This window comes from Diorhabda carinulata, chromosome X, assembly GCF_026250575.1.
Source record: "Diorhabda carinulata isolate Delta chromosome X, icDioCari1.1, whole genome shotgun sequence".
Taxonomy (NCBI): domain Eukaryota; kingdom Metazoa; phylum Arthropoda; class Insecta; order Coleoptera; family Chrysomelidae; genus Diorhabda; species Diorhabda carinulata.
In genome coordinates, this window is record NC_079472.1 from 34,784,865 (window position 1) to 34,802,940 (window position 18,076).

Below are 18,076 nucleotides of genomic sequence, written 5' to 3' on the forward strand. Positions count from 1 at the left end.
TTACTTCTACTATAGCTATACAATACTAACTAAATTTCTTTAATTTCTTATTTCTTACAACTTTTGATATGTTCTTGATTTTATGTCTCCTCTGATTTACTTCACTATATAGTTATACTATTATAGCCAGGAAATTGGATTTCACTTTTAGAATAATGAAAATTATATTTGAATATTTTTTAATCTTTCCAATTATTTCGCAGGTGCTAATCAGGCTTATGAAAGAAGTAATGAATAGAATAGTAAATAGAGTTTTCAGTTTCCAATTTAGAGAGGACAGCTGCGAAGGAAAGAAATTTTAATTGGTTTAATTTTGAATTTCTGGAGGTAATATTTCAAAAAAGTAAAAATACAATCCATCTACAAGCATAAAAAGTAAAAAAATAACTTTATTTTCATCTACATTCTCTAATAACATTACATTAAACAATAAATGGAAACTATGCTGCAAGTGATCACAAAAATGATAATATCTTCACTTATTTATAGTCCTGCGCCTTCATGTTCTTCTTTTTTAGGGTGCGTCACTACTCCACCTAAAATCACCGCATCATTGGTGATATCACATCAAAATAATTTTAAATTTATAACCGCTTCCACGAACCATTGCGCTATCGAAGCTATTTTACATTAGAAACGATATTTGTAACAAGACTTGATTTACAAAAAATTGTGAAATAATGTTTCTATTATAGAATGACATATATGTAAAATAGAATATTCTGTTTCATATAAAAATCAATCAATTCGCGGGATATTACTAAATATTTCACCAATTTTGTTATTGAATTACGTACTGTCATCAAAAACCAGAAAATATACGAACTTTCAAGAGAATCGGTTGATCATAAATTGATAAAAATTCCATCTAAATATACAAACAATTAGATAAAATAACAAAATTAATAAAATGTAAACAATAATGTTTTCAAATTGAAAATTATATGAAAGTCATAAGTAGATTTGTTTAAAAGGTAGAATGAAAAATATCCATAAATTTCAAGTTTCTCTAGAAACGGACAATTACGTAGCATGCTTTTAATCTGAGAAGTTTTTCATTACCTACTTTTAAGAAGCCTATAAAGTAAGTTTATGCTTCTGGATGTCTTTTACCATAAGCGTCTGAGAAAGTAAGATTAATATCGGATAATTTTTTACAACCATAGGATTATTTATGAGAACCTCATTTTGATGAACTTCTTTCGCATCCTAACAAATAATCACATCTTGTTGAGAAATTAATCGATATGAAAATTGTTTTTCGCTTCTCAATTAATAAAATTTGGAATTTATATTGTGAAATAGATTGGAGACATTTTTCTCGTAACTTACCTCTCCAAATCAATTTTTCTAATGCAATCATTGGTGCTTCGAACAGTAAACTTAAAATCAAAGCCAACAGATAAGCCAAAACAATATCCCCGGCAGCCTTATGAATCTGTAAAATTATATTCAAATCACGAAGTATATTTTAAAATTATAAAGAAAATTAGAAACGGAGTTTTCAAATATTAATCATAAATACATTTTTTTTATATAGAGAGAAAAAGGAAAAAAGGAATTCTATTCTATTAAATCTTTAAAATATATTATAATAAATGAAATACTCATCACCGTTATATTGCCCAATATTAAGATCTTCAGAGAAAAACATTTCATAGAATCAGAGTCTTCGCCATTAGCTTTAGCGCAGTGTTGGCCAACAGAATCATTAAAAATCTGTGTAACCTAGTTAGAGATCTGTCTTGATATATAGGAATGTTTGGGGGAAATAATTTAGACAAACCAACAGAATAATAGTTAGCAAAATCACCATTTTAAGATAAATAAAAAAAATATGAAGAAATCCAAGCACGTCGAGAAAATAAAGACATATTAAAGAAAATGGGCTTCTACGCTTAGCCCCGTAAGACCATCAGAAGAAAACCTGCTTAGAAAATCAGCAAACGGATGGATAGGCAATCTAAACCATCGGTTAGTCTAAAAAGAAAGAAAACGCCAATACTTGCAATATAAAATATCATCTCTTATACAAGGGTCACTCTGTATAATTTGAGATACCCTGAAACTAAAAGAGTTACAGCTAGTATTTTTAATTACGCCATTCTTTAGTACCAAGCTCTGACTCCAGAGGATTAAGTGACACCATTTATATTTGATTCAGCAGTTGTTTCCAAGCTGGCCTATCCTGTAAAATCTTTTCAACATGATGCAGTCTCATATTTATTAAGGGTTTTGTTTGGTCTACCCATCTAGTTTAAGATCTTCCTCTTGGGCATTTGCCTTCTACTTTCCCTTCTTTGATTAATCGTTGCACTGATCTTCTAGCTACATGTCACAGGTACTGCAGATACATGCGGTTTATTCTGGTTAGCAGCAAGGGTTCTCCCCAAGATACTCGTAAGAGTAGTCTATAAACCCACATTTCGAAAGCCTCTATTCGAGTTTCATCTGCTTTGTTTTCGGGATAGATTTGTCTTTCAATATTTTATTTAACTTGGTAGGCTCTGATTTTGCCAACCAAGATAGTTAAAATTGTTTACTACCTAGTTGCCGGTTACTTCTGATCTTTGTGGAAAAATGTTGTCTTATCTATCAACTATCATTATTTTCGCTTCAAATTTATCAATTTTTAAGCCATATTTTTCGCTGATAACAGACAGTCTGATCATAATTTTTGTTATTGCTGGTATGCTTGACGTGTGTCGTCGGCGTAGCGTAAGTTGTTGATTCTCTTTCCGCCAACTGATATTCCGTATTCCCACTCATCTAGAACCTCTCTCATGACGTATTCACTTCAAACGTTAAATAAGTTAGGTGAAAGAATGCAACCCTATCTAACTCCTGCGGCCGTTCTGAAAGTCCCCAATTAAACCCCGTCGAATCTGACTGTCGCGTTGTTTTTCTGATAAAGGCTGCGCACTTGTTGAACAAGGTGTTTTGGCGTTCCCATTTCCTTAATTATGGTCCAAAGATAGTTCCAGTTAACTATATCAAACGCTTTTTGGTAATGTACAAAATAGAGATAAAGTGGAATATTAAATTCTCTAGCCTTTCCAATAAGTTGTCTGCTATTTAATATTTGCTCCCTAGTTCCCTTTCCTGGCACAAAACCTGCTTGCTCTCTGAAAGCTGTTGCAAAAGAAATGGTTTCAGACGGCTATGTAAGATATGCAGGAAGATCTTACTAACGTTAGAGATAAGAGAAACCGTTCTGTAGTTGCAGCACTCCAAGGGAGATCCTTTTTTGAATATATTTGAATATTTTCTCCCCAATCTTCAGGTGATTGTGCTGTTTTCCAAATAAGATTACAGATTTCTTGCAATATTTTGATTCCTACTTTGCCCACAGCCTTTAAGATCTCTGCCGTTATTTGGTCCGCACCTGGTGAATCACTGTTAACACAGAATAAAGTGGCACAAACAATTTGCCAAAATATGGTTTTTTCCATTTTCAAAATTTCAAGGTCGGTTTATATAAATAGTAAAGTTTTGCAACACGCTTTTGGTGATAAGAATCTTACAAGAGCATGTGTTTTACTAGTATAGCAGATCTAGAAAACTCTATTCCCTAATTAGGAAGATTCAATATGGATCTATAAAGCGATTGAGGCAACTCTTGATGTTAGATTCGCAGCAGTAAATTCAATTTTACAAGATCGGCTTTCATGCCATGACAGCCGTGTACGGAAACACGAAGATTCACCAAATGTCAGCAATGGCAAAAAAGTAAAAGTCTGACAAAAAAGATATACGTGTACAGTTACAGAAAACTGATGACTTATATTCATTAAGTCAATTAATAATCGTGAACTTATGCTCCATCATCCAAAGCATCGTCAGACATTTGAAAGATATTATAGGAGAAGTATATCTGTTTTTTGAGGCCATTCTAAAACATAAGTGGCTTTAATTTTTTTATTTGTGGAACCAAAAACTTTGAACTTAAATAAATTCATTTTTCTGAAATGGAAATCATCATTACCTATTTCAAAACTTACCGTATTGTAAGTACTTGCGTAAACAGGCGCTCTGATAGTACCAGATGAATACATTTGAATGATACCATGGCATAAATATACAGTATAAGTGAGTCGACTCAGTATTACCAAAGGAGACTTACTCAATATCATGTAAACCAAATCTGGAATTCATATTCATTGTGTATTTATTAAACAAAAAATATACTTAAAAACTATAAGGCATATCACCTAGTTAGTGAATCAAGCAATTCATGCTATTCATTTACAGAATGTTTCCTTTTATCCGGTATTTTTTCTAAGCAAACTCGTCCACTGACGTAAATGGTGAAGTTAGTTCTGTGCATTACATTCGTAGAATCTTAATTTTGAGAGCTGAGGTAATACTCAGAATGTCCATTTTTATTTTTGATACTGCGGCAATTTTTGATTATTTCTATTCAAAACAATTTGCGGGACTATTAATTCATTATTTTTATCAATTTAACAATAAATATATGAAAAATTATAAGCCAATTAGTAATTCTAGCATTTAATTTTTTTTAGTTTTCTATTTATACATTATTTTCTAAATTCATATTAAAACATACATTAAATCTTATTACGAGCTCGACTACTGACGTAGATCGTGAAGCTAACTCTGTTCTGTTATAGAATCTAAAGTTTGGCGAATGTGGCAATTCCCAAAAGGTTCATTTACATTTTTTATACTGCGTCAATTTTTTCATATTGGTTTTTATAACTTATTGACAGTATGTTATGGCAGTTTTCATAAAATCAGTTTCTAAGAAAGCCTTTTTTTAGTTTACATTCTAGAACCGAATGGCTGATAAATCTGTTTTGCTTAAATTTAGCGCTTGATAAAATCAGTAAATAATAATATTGAAAAGTAAACGATGAATTCAAATAAATTAGTGAATAATTTAGTCTTAGTAGATAATGATAGTCAATAGCGAGTAGTTTAGTGCTTGATGCATCGTTTAGTGTATCTAGCGTAAAAGTACAAATAAATTAAGTAAATAAAATACCTCGTGTGAATGAATTTACTCCACCGTAAAAACACTTTAAATAAAATAGTGAGATTTTCTTTATTTTAATATATATTTTGAGCTTTCGAATTTACTTTTTTGTTATATACTTTGGTCACAATGTACAATGTTCCACTTGTACTTACTTCCGTATCCAGAAGAAGCTGCAATAACGATCCAAGCGATCCCCAAACTCCAACTTGCGTGATAAAGAGCACCATATAAAGCTGAAATCCAAACTGGAACTTCTTGAATGAAAAACACAAAAGCCGTATGTAATGAAATAAACATCATAGACGCGCAAAGAATCCATCCAGCTCGTACCCATAGAATTGGAATTTTGAAATGGCTATTTTTCAGTCTGTATTTGATATAACCAGTCAGAGCTCCGATGTAATAGGAACTAGCTCTTAGATGTCCTGGAATATACACTCGCAAGAAAGTGCTGTCTTCAGCTGGATGTAATAACATGCTTGAAAACAAAAAACATATTTACAATCTTATCGTCTATCTCTGTACAATATATTAGCTGTTGCCCGCAGCTTAGTTCAAATTGTTTTGTATAATCATCAGAGCAGTAACATAAAGTAAGTATGTATAAATAATAAACTATCGAAATATCAATATTATTACGAACTCGTCCACCTTCATAGACCGTGAAGAATACAGAAAAGGCAATTTCCAAGAATCCTTTAGATTTCTTTGCGACAAATTAATAATTTTCAGTACATGTGACGCTCCGAGAAGTAAAATCAATAGTTGGAGATTCAGTGAATAATTTATTGACATAGTAAGCACACTGGGATAAGTACAAAGTAAACCAAACAATGAATTTAAATAAATTAGTGCGTTTCATATTAGTGAACAAATGTTTATTGTATTTAGTGTTCATGAACAAATAAATTACGTAAGTAGGTTATACTGTGTGTATAAATTCATACCACAATTTAAAAACTGTTTGAACAATAGGAACATTACAATAATATTGAATTGACTAGAGTAGGAGCTGTCATTAATTGTTAATATTCTCTTTGTTGTCCGTAATTTTGTAAAAGTTGTAGACAAAAAAGATAATTTCTCATTACATTTTCTGTATATTCTGTTAAAATTATCAAATACATACTTCTTTATCTAAGCAACTCCTATTATTTGGAAATTTCACATATGTTTGAATTCTATTGTATTCCACAATTAATTTCATATCGCATGGAGTTTTTGTGGAAAATTAACAATAAAAATTCAACTGCTTGAGGCGAATTTTTAAGTTGAAATTTATAACTTTTTTTTTATCTTTGTTATGCGTTTCTGAATACCGTCTTTTACCGTTAACAGATTCGACGCAGAGGTCTATATTGTACCTACGGCCGCTGGCAAGCTGCGTGCCCCGGTATTAGAAGAAACCGCATACAAAATCAGTCATAATCATTCTTTGAAATGAAAAAATCGTAAATAATAATATTATATTACATGGAACCTAACAATTCATTCATTCTTGTGATAAAGTAAAATTGAAATTTAATTTCAGGTATATATGTAAAATGCTTAATTTCAATCTTGAAACATATGTATTCGTGCAAAAAATAATCATTTGACGTGGAAATTATAGTGCTTGTTTGAATCTATTATTATGGCTAAAGTAAGCTTTCAAAGCAAAGAATAATACCAAGAGCAAAAAATGCATCTAGTCTAAGTGAGTCTTTTAAATATTTATAGCTCTGTTCTTTTTCATCTACATCCTGGCTCTAGGTTGTCACTCCACACCTCTTTCAAGGTCGACCTCTACTTCTTGTTCCAATTAGAGATTTATCTTTCCCTATTTTTACCAGTTTATCGTCTCTATTAATAGCGTACTCAACAAGAAAAAACATGTGGCATCCGAATACTAATTTTTTTCAAAAGTCATCTTTTTTCAAACCAATTTTACTTTACCACTAATCAATGACTATATGTTGACGGAAATTTTGACTGAGGTTCTTCGCATAGTTGTTCACTATTCACAAACTTTTACATTCAGGATTTTATCTAATAAGCAAATGAATTTACAGTGAACGGCTTAAAGTTTTCTCCACTCCCAATTGTTTGGAATGGCTATTTAACAAAGTGCAAGTATGGCCTGTAATAGAAATATCTTTTTGTTATTTGGCCTAGTCATGGTTTGGAAAAATCCAGTTTCTAGTGCTGAAGAGTTTGAAATTGACCATTGGTTAAATTGGAATTGAGAACTGATATTTTGACCTCCTAACTAAGTGAATTTTTTGAAGATGGTTAATGTTCAACGAGCAATGAAAGACGCTGTACATTCAATCAATAATTACATATCAAAAAACGAGACTTTTCCTTCAAAATTGTGAAATTGTAGTACGAAACAAAAAATTAACGCTTGTCAACCCTCTCATCATCAATATCTTTTAGCTTATCTGAGTCCACTGCTGGATATAAACCTCCCGTAATTCTGTACGGCATCCACTTAGTTGGATTGCATTCCCTTAATATCTCGTCGGAGGACTCCCCCTAATACGGTGTGCGTATTAGGAGGATTCCAAAATATTTCTTATCCAGCATTTATCGTTCAATCCAGCCAATTTTAATTTTGCAATTCGTTCAATTACATCAGTAGTGCCTGACACTTGCCGCAGTTGGTTAATCGGAGTTTTGTTTCTAAGAGAATATCCCAGCATCGATGATCCCATTTTTCTTTGTACAATGCGTACCTCATTCACAGAATATTTTGTGATCGTCTGGGTTTCTGCTCCATGAGTGGGTACTGCCAATTTGCATTGATACATAACCTTTCTCGTCAGGCATTTTGGCAAATCTGATTTGAAGATATGATTAGTCACTTCTGATGCAGATTTTATGCCCTAAATATTTATACGATCTGGCTTGCTTCGTATAGGCTTCACTACAAAAAACTAAAATTATCAAAATTACATTTCAAATTTTGAAATTTCTTAATTTATTTTTGAAAACTAAGTCCATTTTGAAATTAAAATTGTTAGTTAGTTGTCTACTTTCCTAGTCTTATATTTTCCAGAAATTATATATAATTCTTATCTGTGACCGAACTGACCTAATTCGCTTGCGCCCAAGTGTCCTATGGGATTAAGACCTTCAACTAAACTTAAAAGTGAACGCCGCTCCGGAATAATTCATGCCCTTTTGGTCGTATCTTCAAAGTTATGAATACTTTCTTATCTCACACTGTATTAAACACAGATATACAATGAATATTTGAGCTCAAAATACAGAAAATCTAATTAATAGAATCAAAAGAATTGCGTTAATTAATTTCATACGTTAATTATAAAAAAGTAACTAGGAAAATAAGTTCTTTTCATTTCCATTTCAATTAAAGGAACTGTTTACCTGGGACTCAAATCGAAAAAAATATAATTCAACTGAAGTATCGTGAAAAAATGAGAAAAGTCATTACTTTTTTGATACACTCAAATTTTTATCGCATCATGCTTTTACACTTTTTCATGGTCGCAATAAAATTCGGATTTTATGTGAAAATATTTTATGGTTAATAATTCGAAAGAAAACACTAAAGGTGAACCGTCAGATTAATGATATTCACCAGAATATATTCGACAAAATATTGCTATTGTGATTGACTATAAACCTATAAAAAAAATCAACGAATTTAAATATCTCGATTACAACATCAATAACAAATTGGATTTGAAAATAAAAATGTTCATAGCGATGTTATAGTTCTTCCAATATCAATTGCAGATTATAAAAACTCTTGCCGACAATTGTGTTTGATCTACCATAGGCGTAGGTACCTCATTTTATAAATCTATTATATACACAGATATATAGACAGATGTACTTAATTATAGTCCTACTTGGAACTGAAAAATAAATCATTATTATACCTCGCTAACTTGCTACAACTGATTATTAAATTATAAAACGTAAATAGACGAGTAAAATGTACCTGCCTGTAAGGGTGTTTGGTTTAAACAAACAGGGTACCAGACGTTAACTGAACCCTTTTTGTATCCCATTCGTATTTTTCCTGGAAAACGAAATTTCAAAGCAAAAACCATAAAAGTAAATGAATTCTTTGCAAATAAAACAAAAGGAAAAAAAAACATTCCAATTCCAAAGTATCTTTATAAATAATCATGGTAGTAAAAATCGTCTGAAGTAGAGTCATCTTTTTATTGAATTATGAAGTGTTGTGAAGAGGGTGATACCACATACTTATCTTCTTCTTTGATAACATGTTTTACACACTTTTTCCACGTGGTAGAGGAGGTTATATACATCTAGGGACAATCCTGGTGCGGCGTTAATTGCTGCTTTTAACGCGAATTCCGTGTAGACCTTGGAAACACCAAGGCCCTTGAGTTAATAAGTATGTGTATGATAAGATACGATCAGAAATTGGTGAAGATAATGTGGGCTATTTGCACATATATTGTCATAATAAGTGTTAATGTTAATTTTTTTCAATCGTTCAATTAATAAAAATGCGCTGAAATCAATACCCACCTCATATACGGTATCAAAATGGGCATCTCATCATAAATGTATATAGTAGTAAAGACCAATATTCCCGAGACAACTATGAGTAAAATCGTAACTGCAATACCTATGATTGGTTTCTTATAATAAAGAAGACTTAACAAAGGTATTAAAAGGAAAGCCTGCATATCACATGCCATATACCAAGTCTGGAACATACACTGTAACAAAAAGCAGTACTCGAATATTTTGCTGTTGCCAAAAAATCTGATTTACCAATTTTTATACAGAATAACTTAGCAAATACTCACGTAATTAGAAGTTCCAATATAGTTGTTGATAAACAGTAAATTGGCCCACCATACGTTCCTGCATTTTTGTTGTTCAATCTCTATTCTTTCTCTCCATAAAGGGCCATCACCAAATTTCACAAATATTGTACAATAGAAAGTTAAAATCACTACATACACAGATACCATTCTAAAAAATTAACAATAGACTTAGACAAATAAAAAGATACGTTCTCGAATCACGACAACATAATTTTAAACAAGTTTAGTTAAATAATTATTAAAAGTTTCATTATTCATCTATATTATATTGTGATCTTCTATTTCAATTATCTATTCTCATTTCTAATACTATGTTCAACGTATACTTCTTTGTTGGTCAAATGTGTATACCAGAGATTTTAAATAGTCTTCCAGTCATTTCGAAGACCTATATCTTTCTATGTGTTATTAATGATTCTTCTTCGTGGAAACTGTACCTGATGCTCTGAATTATCTCTATTGCTCATATTACTAATTTCTAAATACAGTGGACCCCCGGTAATCCGGCCCCTGTCTTATCCGCCACCCCCTGTAATCCGACATGGTCCATTACATGTACTATGTACTGAATAATTTTTTGACAATCTTCGCTAATGCATGTTTGAACAAATTATAACTTGTACGAACCACAACTACCACATATTGTACTCGACGCGTAGGGTATTGTTTTGATTCTGACTGCTTAGTTTGAATTTTACTACATTTGAAGATAGCGGTGCGGTCTAGCGGTCTAGCGTGTGCTCATTATTTACTGTTTATTTATTGTGTATTACGTATTCATACTTAGTAATGTCGTCACTCACAATTAAAGAAATATGTGATATATTAGACCGCCTAAATCGTAACGAATCTTTCGGTAGTTTAGCAAGTGAATACGGCGTAGGCCGATCTACAATTTATGACATTCAAAAAACCACGAGAAGATTAAACAGTTCGTGTCAACTACTAACTGTGGACCAGGCAAGAGACGGACACTCAAGAATGCTGAACATCCAGAAGTGGAAAAAGCTTTATACATGTGGTTTCTTCAGGAAAGGTTGACTATGAAAGCTATTTTTTTTTATAAGGAAATAATAAAAAAAGATGATTTTGTGGCTAGCAAGGGATGGCTAAAACGTTTGAAAAGTCGTCATGACATATGTTTAATGACTATTATATGAGAGAAACTTTCTAATGATGCCACCTGCATAGAGCCATTTAAATTAAGATTTTTGCAAAGGGTGAAAGATTTAAATCTTAACTCGTCACAGGTGTACAATAAAGACGAATAAACTACCTTCATTCAAAAACATTGATTTACCTGTACACTATTATGGATAAAAAAGTGCATGGATGACTTTTCAAAAAGTGGTTTGATGAATGCTTCGTACCAGAAGCTAGAAAATGGTCGAAAGATCATAATTTTCCTCAAAAAGCGTTATTACTTCTTGATAATGCTTCTGGTCATCCGTCTGAAGAAGAACTGACAACTGAGGAAAAAATGCATCACTGCGATGTTTCTTCCGCCAAACTGCACTGCACTGATTCAACCCATGGGTCAGCATATCATTCAGTTTGTAATGCAAGATATGAGAAAAACCTACTTCTGAAAGCCGTACCAAGAAAGAACAGCCTACAGAAAAAACGTTAAAAGAATGTAATATGAAAGACTTGGTTTTTGCTTTTTGTCAATCGTGGAATGCATACCGTCATCAACTATAGTCAACTATAGTCACCACTCCTACCAACGATTCACAAGTCCGTGTACCTTCAGAAGTACTACTAGAGCAAATTGCTGCTGAAACAAAGATAAGTCCTGAAGATTTGGAAACCTGGTACCGTGGAATGGATAAAGATATTTTTCATGAAATGTCTGACAAAAAGATTATAAAACAGATTTCTAGTTATACAACAATTAATCAGGAAGATAACGACAAAGTAATTGCAACTACAATTCCTCAAGTGACAGCACAAGATGCAATTCACGCCTTTGAGCTGGGTTTGCAATGGGCTGAAGAGAATGGTGTATCTTACAACGAACTTCTACTTTTGAGAAAACTGAGGGAGAAAGCGTCCATCTCGCGTTTCAGCAATGCTAAGCAAAAAAAATGATGAATATTTTCATGCTTCATAAATTAATTGATTCATAATTTTTTATTATCTTAGTACATATGTACATTTGTTTGTACACAATTACATAATTCTAAAAGTTATTACATATTTTTTGTAAGTTGTGGTTCAAATCTTCTCCATTCAGGAAGATTTCTGTATAGGTTCAAATGCTCCTGTTTCATCTCAGTAAAGAGCTTCAATACTTGTCTAGCGCCTTGAAGGTTTTTCCTCGGCATAATTAATAATATTATCTTATACCAGAATACAGTGTGTCCTCCTGTAGATGAAATGACTCGTGTATGATATAAAAAGTTTTGGTCCCAATTTTCACTTTTTTAGGTCAAGCCCTGCGTGAAAAGATTGATCAAATCTTGTCATGTTGAAATTGGTCTGTTGAATATTTAAAGGGAGTTCGTCAATAAATCTTTGCAGAATTTGTAAGTAAGAATCCTGATTCAACGTTCCTTGAATTAGAAAAGTTCTGCAAATTCCTAAATCGTATATCACGGCACACTAAAGATTCACTTTTTTTATATAATGTCTTCGTTCCGATTTCTACATTTCTAGAAAAACCGAATACGATATGTAGTAAAAGCACTGCGTTAGAAACAGATTATAATAATTTTCTGTTTCGTGGAATTAATTATCCTAAAGACAAAGAGAACTGTAATCGCCGTGCTTCGTCACCTTCTTCTAAAGTGTGAAAAATTTTGTCTTTGTACATATAAATTCTGTTTCTTTTATCTCCGATTTCTGAGTAATCTGCATCAGTTTCTTGATGAGCATGTGTATATTTCTTTTCATTGAAAATGTCCAGATACACAGTTTTTCAAAATTAACATTATGTTATGAGTCTTCAATCAAGCCAGACTGAAATCTTGAATCAAGAATTTTTTATCGTTTGCAAGTATCATTCCACCTATTTGGAGTAATAGTATAGATTCAAGATGATCCTAGGTATGTCTTGTCTTCTAATTGTGGATACAAAAGTTTGTAGATCCCTTGTATGTCTTGTAATCGTGGATGAAACAGTTTATATATCCTTGGTATGTTTTATAATTGGGGATAAAAAAATTTGTAAATCCTAGGTATGTCTTGTAATTGAGGACGAAACAGTTTGTAGATCCTAGATATGTCTTGTATTTGAGGATGGAAAAGATTTTAGATCCTTGGTATGTCTTGATACATATAGTTGAAACACTTTGTAGACCTAACAGCACAGCATTTGGTCGAAAGAGTTTATCAACATCATTTTAATCTTGATAAACGAGTGAAGTTCCTTATTTTCTATACGAAATTTATGACGTAGAAATAAGAATTAGAATTCAATGTCTATCCAAAAGAAATATATTTTTTATTTCAATCTACTAACCTCAAATACCTATGAATATATATTTGCGGGATGCAAATTCTCTTTGCTGTTTGATAATGATGCAAAACAAAATAAGTTGCTAAGAATCCGGAGACAGTAAAAAATGTATCCACCAGTATAGGTCCATTTAAAATAAAAGTTATAGCAAAATTTGTATAAATCTGAAAAAAACTTATTAAATGATTTCATGTTTTCGAAGAGAAATAAAATTGAAGGTATTCCATATTACTATATTAGAAAGTGAAGAAACCAAGTAGGAAAATAATTCAAATGTTATTTGGATCAAAATAATGTCTTTAGAAAAAAAGAATGAGGAATAGAAACTTGAGATGTCGTGGTCCTGCAAAAAATTACAAAATTCAGAATAAATACTTCTAAAATGAGGGCAACGGCGATATTACAGTGTATCATGGACTTAATATTTGGGTGTGTGGTAACTATTGCAGGTGCTCCACCACTTCTTATGGTTCAAATCAACTCGTAAAGGAGCTACAGTTAAGCGTTTCCTCAGGGAACCTCGTGAAAAGTCTAGATTGAGATTAACACATTTAAATTCACGTCACAACCTTCTGACTATATAGTATGATAACGTAGAATTCCCTAATATATCCAAAAAATCTCTATGGGAGTGAGAGCATCTCTTTTCATCTGACGTTTTAAATTTAAATTTAATTTTGGTTCAGAGGTAAAGGAAAAAGATACACTCTCGTAAAATGAGAATGAATACATAAAATGTACCTTAAAAAAATGATAACTAGGATAGTTCAATAAGAATTCGTGAAGGAAAAAGAGTTGCTTGCAATTTCCAAAAACCATTTTTTAAATTGAATGGGAATTAATTACAAGTCAACAAAGTTACAAAAGTATAACCAAACAAACGTTTGAGGATATTATTTTGTGAGAAAAATGGAAGGAAGATGTAGAAGGAAAACTATTTCCAAACTCAATTTTCAAATTTTATTCTTAACTCTAAAAAATTACCTTTTCTACGTATGACGAGTTACTTAGAGCTGAACCAAAATCGAACATATTTCTGTGTAAAACTATTATGAGAATCATTGAATATACTTTCATTCCAGCGGTACAATTTAGACCATCCAAATCATTCCCCACTGAAGTTAATGATTTTATATTCTTTTGAACAGCAAAGCATAGCAGTATATCTTGTATTATACCTGAAATGAGAAATGTGCTAAAATATATGATGATGTCGCAGGATATTCCTGAATCCTATCTTACCGACTTTAGTTTAGAGCAAATCCAAAGATTATCTTATGGTAAAGTTGCGAGAATAACTGAAATTTTGTGTCTATACCAGTACATAATAATGATATTCTTATACAATTATTAATAATTCAACAATATCTTGTAAACGACACATATTTAAACAAAAAATATATAATAACAATCTTTGAAGCCTGATATGGTATTATTCAAATTTGCATTCACATATACACAATTATATTAGCAACACACATTAATAATATTATTATTCTTAAGATAAACTACTGGTAGAGAAAAAAATCATTCTTTTACCTGTTAAAGATAAATATATTTTTAAGGTATTTCGAGAAACACCTAAACTTTCTAAACCGAAATTTCTATACTAATTTGAATGGAAACTACAGAATTTTTTAAAGAAATTGATGTTAACCCAAGAACCCTTATTCACTACAAAATTGTTGTTCTCTAGAGCTCACTACTTTTTTCTATGACAGCCGTCCATCCCTGTTATAATATAGACTGTAAAAGTCAATATTATCAAAATTCAACGGCTACGAACTAACTAAAAAAATCATTGATTCTTTTGCTATAAATTTGCCACTCAGATCTCCAGAGCTAACACTTTCAGACACCGTTGTTTGGCTGTCGATAATCCCCAAAGCACAATAAACTGCGAAATTACCGAAATATCAAACACTAGCAAGAAAACAGGAAAATTATTGATCCTTTTGCTATAAATTGGCCACTCAGATCTCACGAGATAACAATTTTAGACTTCTTTATTGATGATTTCCACTGATAATGGATACGAAGAAATGATTGATCTTTTTTTCATGGACTGTCACACACATCTCCAGAGCATACAATATTAGATTTCTCTCTTTAATAATCAATAATCCCACTAGATAATAAACTGTAAAAGGCAACGACTAGTTTGCGATACAAATCGAATCATAACAAACAGTGGAAACTATTTAAGAGTTATCAATTTAAGAACCTAATTTTCATAAATATGTAATGCAATGGATACCCATAACAAAAAAAGTGTTAATCTCTCGACCTAGCAACTTTCACCTCGATTAAAACCTCAAGAATCGAAGATTAAAATTAGAAATAAGGTTAAATATTGAAAATTTTGTTCCAAAGTAGATATATTAGTATTTGATATTAGGTAAATTAGTTAAATACTTTCACAATTCCAATGAAAGTTTAAATCTAAATGAAGCACACTGTTTTAAGGATGAACTTTATGCATTATATGTTTCAGTGATTTGAAAATTAACAGTAGCATGTACATAAATAAACCAAACTTTTTAATAGGTATTATTAAATATAATACTTTTATTTTCAAGTTTTAATAATCTGTTAATCAAATAAAATCTACAAGTATTTCAAATATTGACTAAAAATAACAAAGTTCCATAAATAATAGATTTTCTCCTTTCTAAGGGTACAGATTACGTTGTTTCTAAGCCCATTGAAACGTCAGAAAGATGGTGTAAATCTAATAGTGATTTCTTTTTCTTTATAAAACCAAAACACAAACTCTTTGACTATGAAGCTTGTGCTGGAAATCTTGTTTTGGGTTGTAGAAAAAAAGAAAAATGTTCTGGACTAGATTTCGGTTTTTTCCTGATTTGGATGAGTCTAATAATAATTTTGATGATTTCTACTTTTTGTAGTAGACGCTAAAGTTTACAGTCTACAAAATGTCCTGATGTACAAACTGAAGACTTCATTCAGTCTATTTATGTTTTAATAATAATTTTTTACAAGTAATAATGAATGTGATGAAACATCTGTGCAAAAGTTGTTTGCTCTAAATGAAGAAAAGCATTCAACACGATATCTGAATCTAATGCATGAATCCAAATTGCCTATCCAACCAAACTCAAAGTTGAATATTAATATGGTTATATGGATATATAGTCGTGCTTTATTTAGGATATTAGAGGAAAGCAACTTCGTCGGGAAGCAAAATGAATGCCAGAAACTATCAATAAACTCAACGTGATAAAGAACCCATTTTTAAGCCCAAAAAAATCATACTTCTTCTATTACCTATTCAGTGAGGTAGTGAAAACTTTGGATAGAGAAAATTAACTTTAATACGTCCGTAAAAGTTTCATAAGCATAGTATGGAAAGTATGAAGGCGGAATACTGGACTTTGAATACAAAAATTTATAAAATATACAAATTTCATCAAGGTGATGATTCTTATTAAAAAAAAGATTGAAAGCTTCTGCAATTCTTTGTCAAAACAATATCAAACCTCAAAATATAACTAAAACCAAAGAATTCATAAATAAAAATAGAAATCTCAAAGTTTTGAAAGCAGATATATCAAATAAGACTGTTATCATGAAATCGGAAGATTATAATAATAAAATGATGAAATTATTAAACGATACGACCACTTACAAAAAAATTAAACAAGACCCTACGAATTCTTATCAAAAACAAAATAATGATCTAATCCGATCTTGGGAAGAACAACTTTTTATTTCGTCATCAGACGCAAAAAAATTGAAAATTCACAATGCCTTACCCCCTAAAATATATGGTTTACCAAAACTCCACAAACCTGACATGCCCCTTCGATCGATTGTTTCAAGTATTCGAACTCCTCTCATCCCATTATCTAACTATTATAAAAATATTTTGAAAACAATTTCATATCAAAATATATATCAAAAACACATGGGATTTCAAAGAAAAAATTAAAAGTATCAAAATTCCTAATGAATATTTATTTATTTCGTTAGATGTGGTTTCTTTATATACATACAAATATTCCTATTAGCATTGTGAAAAATATATTAATGAAAAAATGGGACAAAATTAAAGAATATACAGAAATATCTCAAAACGAATTTATAAAAGCTATAGAACTCACACTTACAACAATATATTTCAAAAATGGAAATTAAATATACAATAAATTGATGGTTGTGCTATGGTAGCTTCCATTTCAAGTGTTATAGCACAATTGGTAATGGAAGATCTTGAGGAAACGGTCCTAAGCAAACTTGATATAAATATTCCATTCTTTTTCCGATATGTAAATGATTGCATTAGTGCTGTACCAAAGAATAAAATTGAAAACATAAGTAAAAAATTCAATTCTTATAATGAAAAACTTTCACAATCGAGGTTGAGCAAAATAATAGAATCAATTTTCTTGATGTCACATTATATAAAATTAACAATAATACAAGAACAGGATGATATACGAAACCAACTTGGTCCTCATGATATTTAAACTTCAATTCGTATCATCCTATGTTACAAAAAAGATCAGTAATATTTAGTTTCGCTGATAGATCTAACCAACTATCAGATCCTGAATTTAGATGCTTAACTATTCAAATATCAAAGAGAAATGGAAAGAGAATAATTATCCGGAAAAAATGATGAATAACTCATTCAAGAAAAGGATAAATAGATACTACAATTTAAAACCAAAACTGAAACGAAACATCAAAATATAAAACATTCTTCCTTATCATATGAACAAGGACTTTCTCAATAATTATGGAATTATTTCAATAAATATAATATTAGTATAA

The 18,076-nt window shown here is 31.1% G+C and overlaps 1 protein-coding gene across 1 annotated transcript in view; it reads right to left on the reverse strand.

Moving 5' to 3' along the window:
• Positions 1 to 361: 361 nt before the first annotated feature.
• LOC130901857 (nose resistant to fluoxetine protein 6-like) overlaps positions 362 to 18,076 on the reverse strand; it is a 28,035-nt gene continuing 10,320 nt past the window's right edge. Inside the window, exons 5-12 of the mRNA XM_057813491.1 lie at positions 14,264 to 14,457; positions 13,283 to 13,443; positions 9,799 to 9,967; positions 9,515 to 9,708; positions 5,155 to 5,480; positions 4,002 to 4,144; positions 1,333 to 1,438; positions 362 to 536 (exon numbers count right to left, since the gene is read on the reverse strand). Of these exons, the coding sequence (XP_057669474.1) occupies positions 484 to 536; positions 1,333 to 1,438; positions 4,002 to 4,144; positions 5,155 to 5,480; positions 9,515 to 9,708; positions 9,799 to 9,967; positions 13,283 to 13,443; positions 14,264 to 14,457 (1,346 nt within the window). The 3' untranslated portion in view covers positions 362 to 483. The remainder of the gene's footprint in view (positions 537 to 1,332; positions 1,439 to 4,001; positions 4,145 to 5,154; positions 5,481 to 9,514; positions 9,709 to 9,798; positions 9,968 to 13,282; positions 13,444 to 14,263; positions 14,458 to 18,076) is intronic.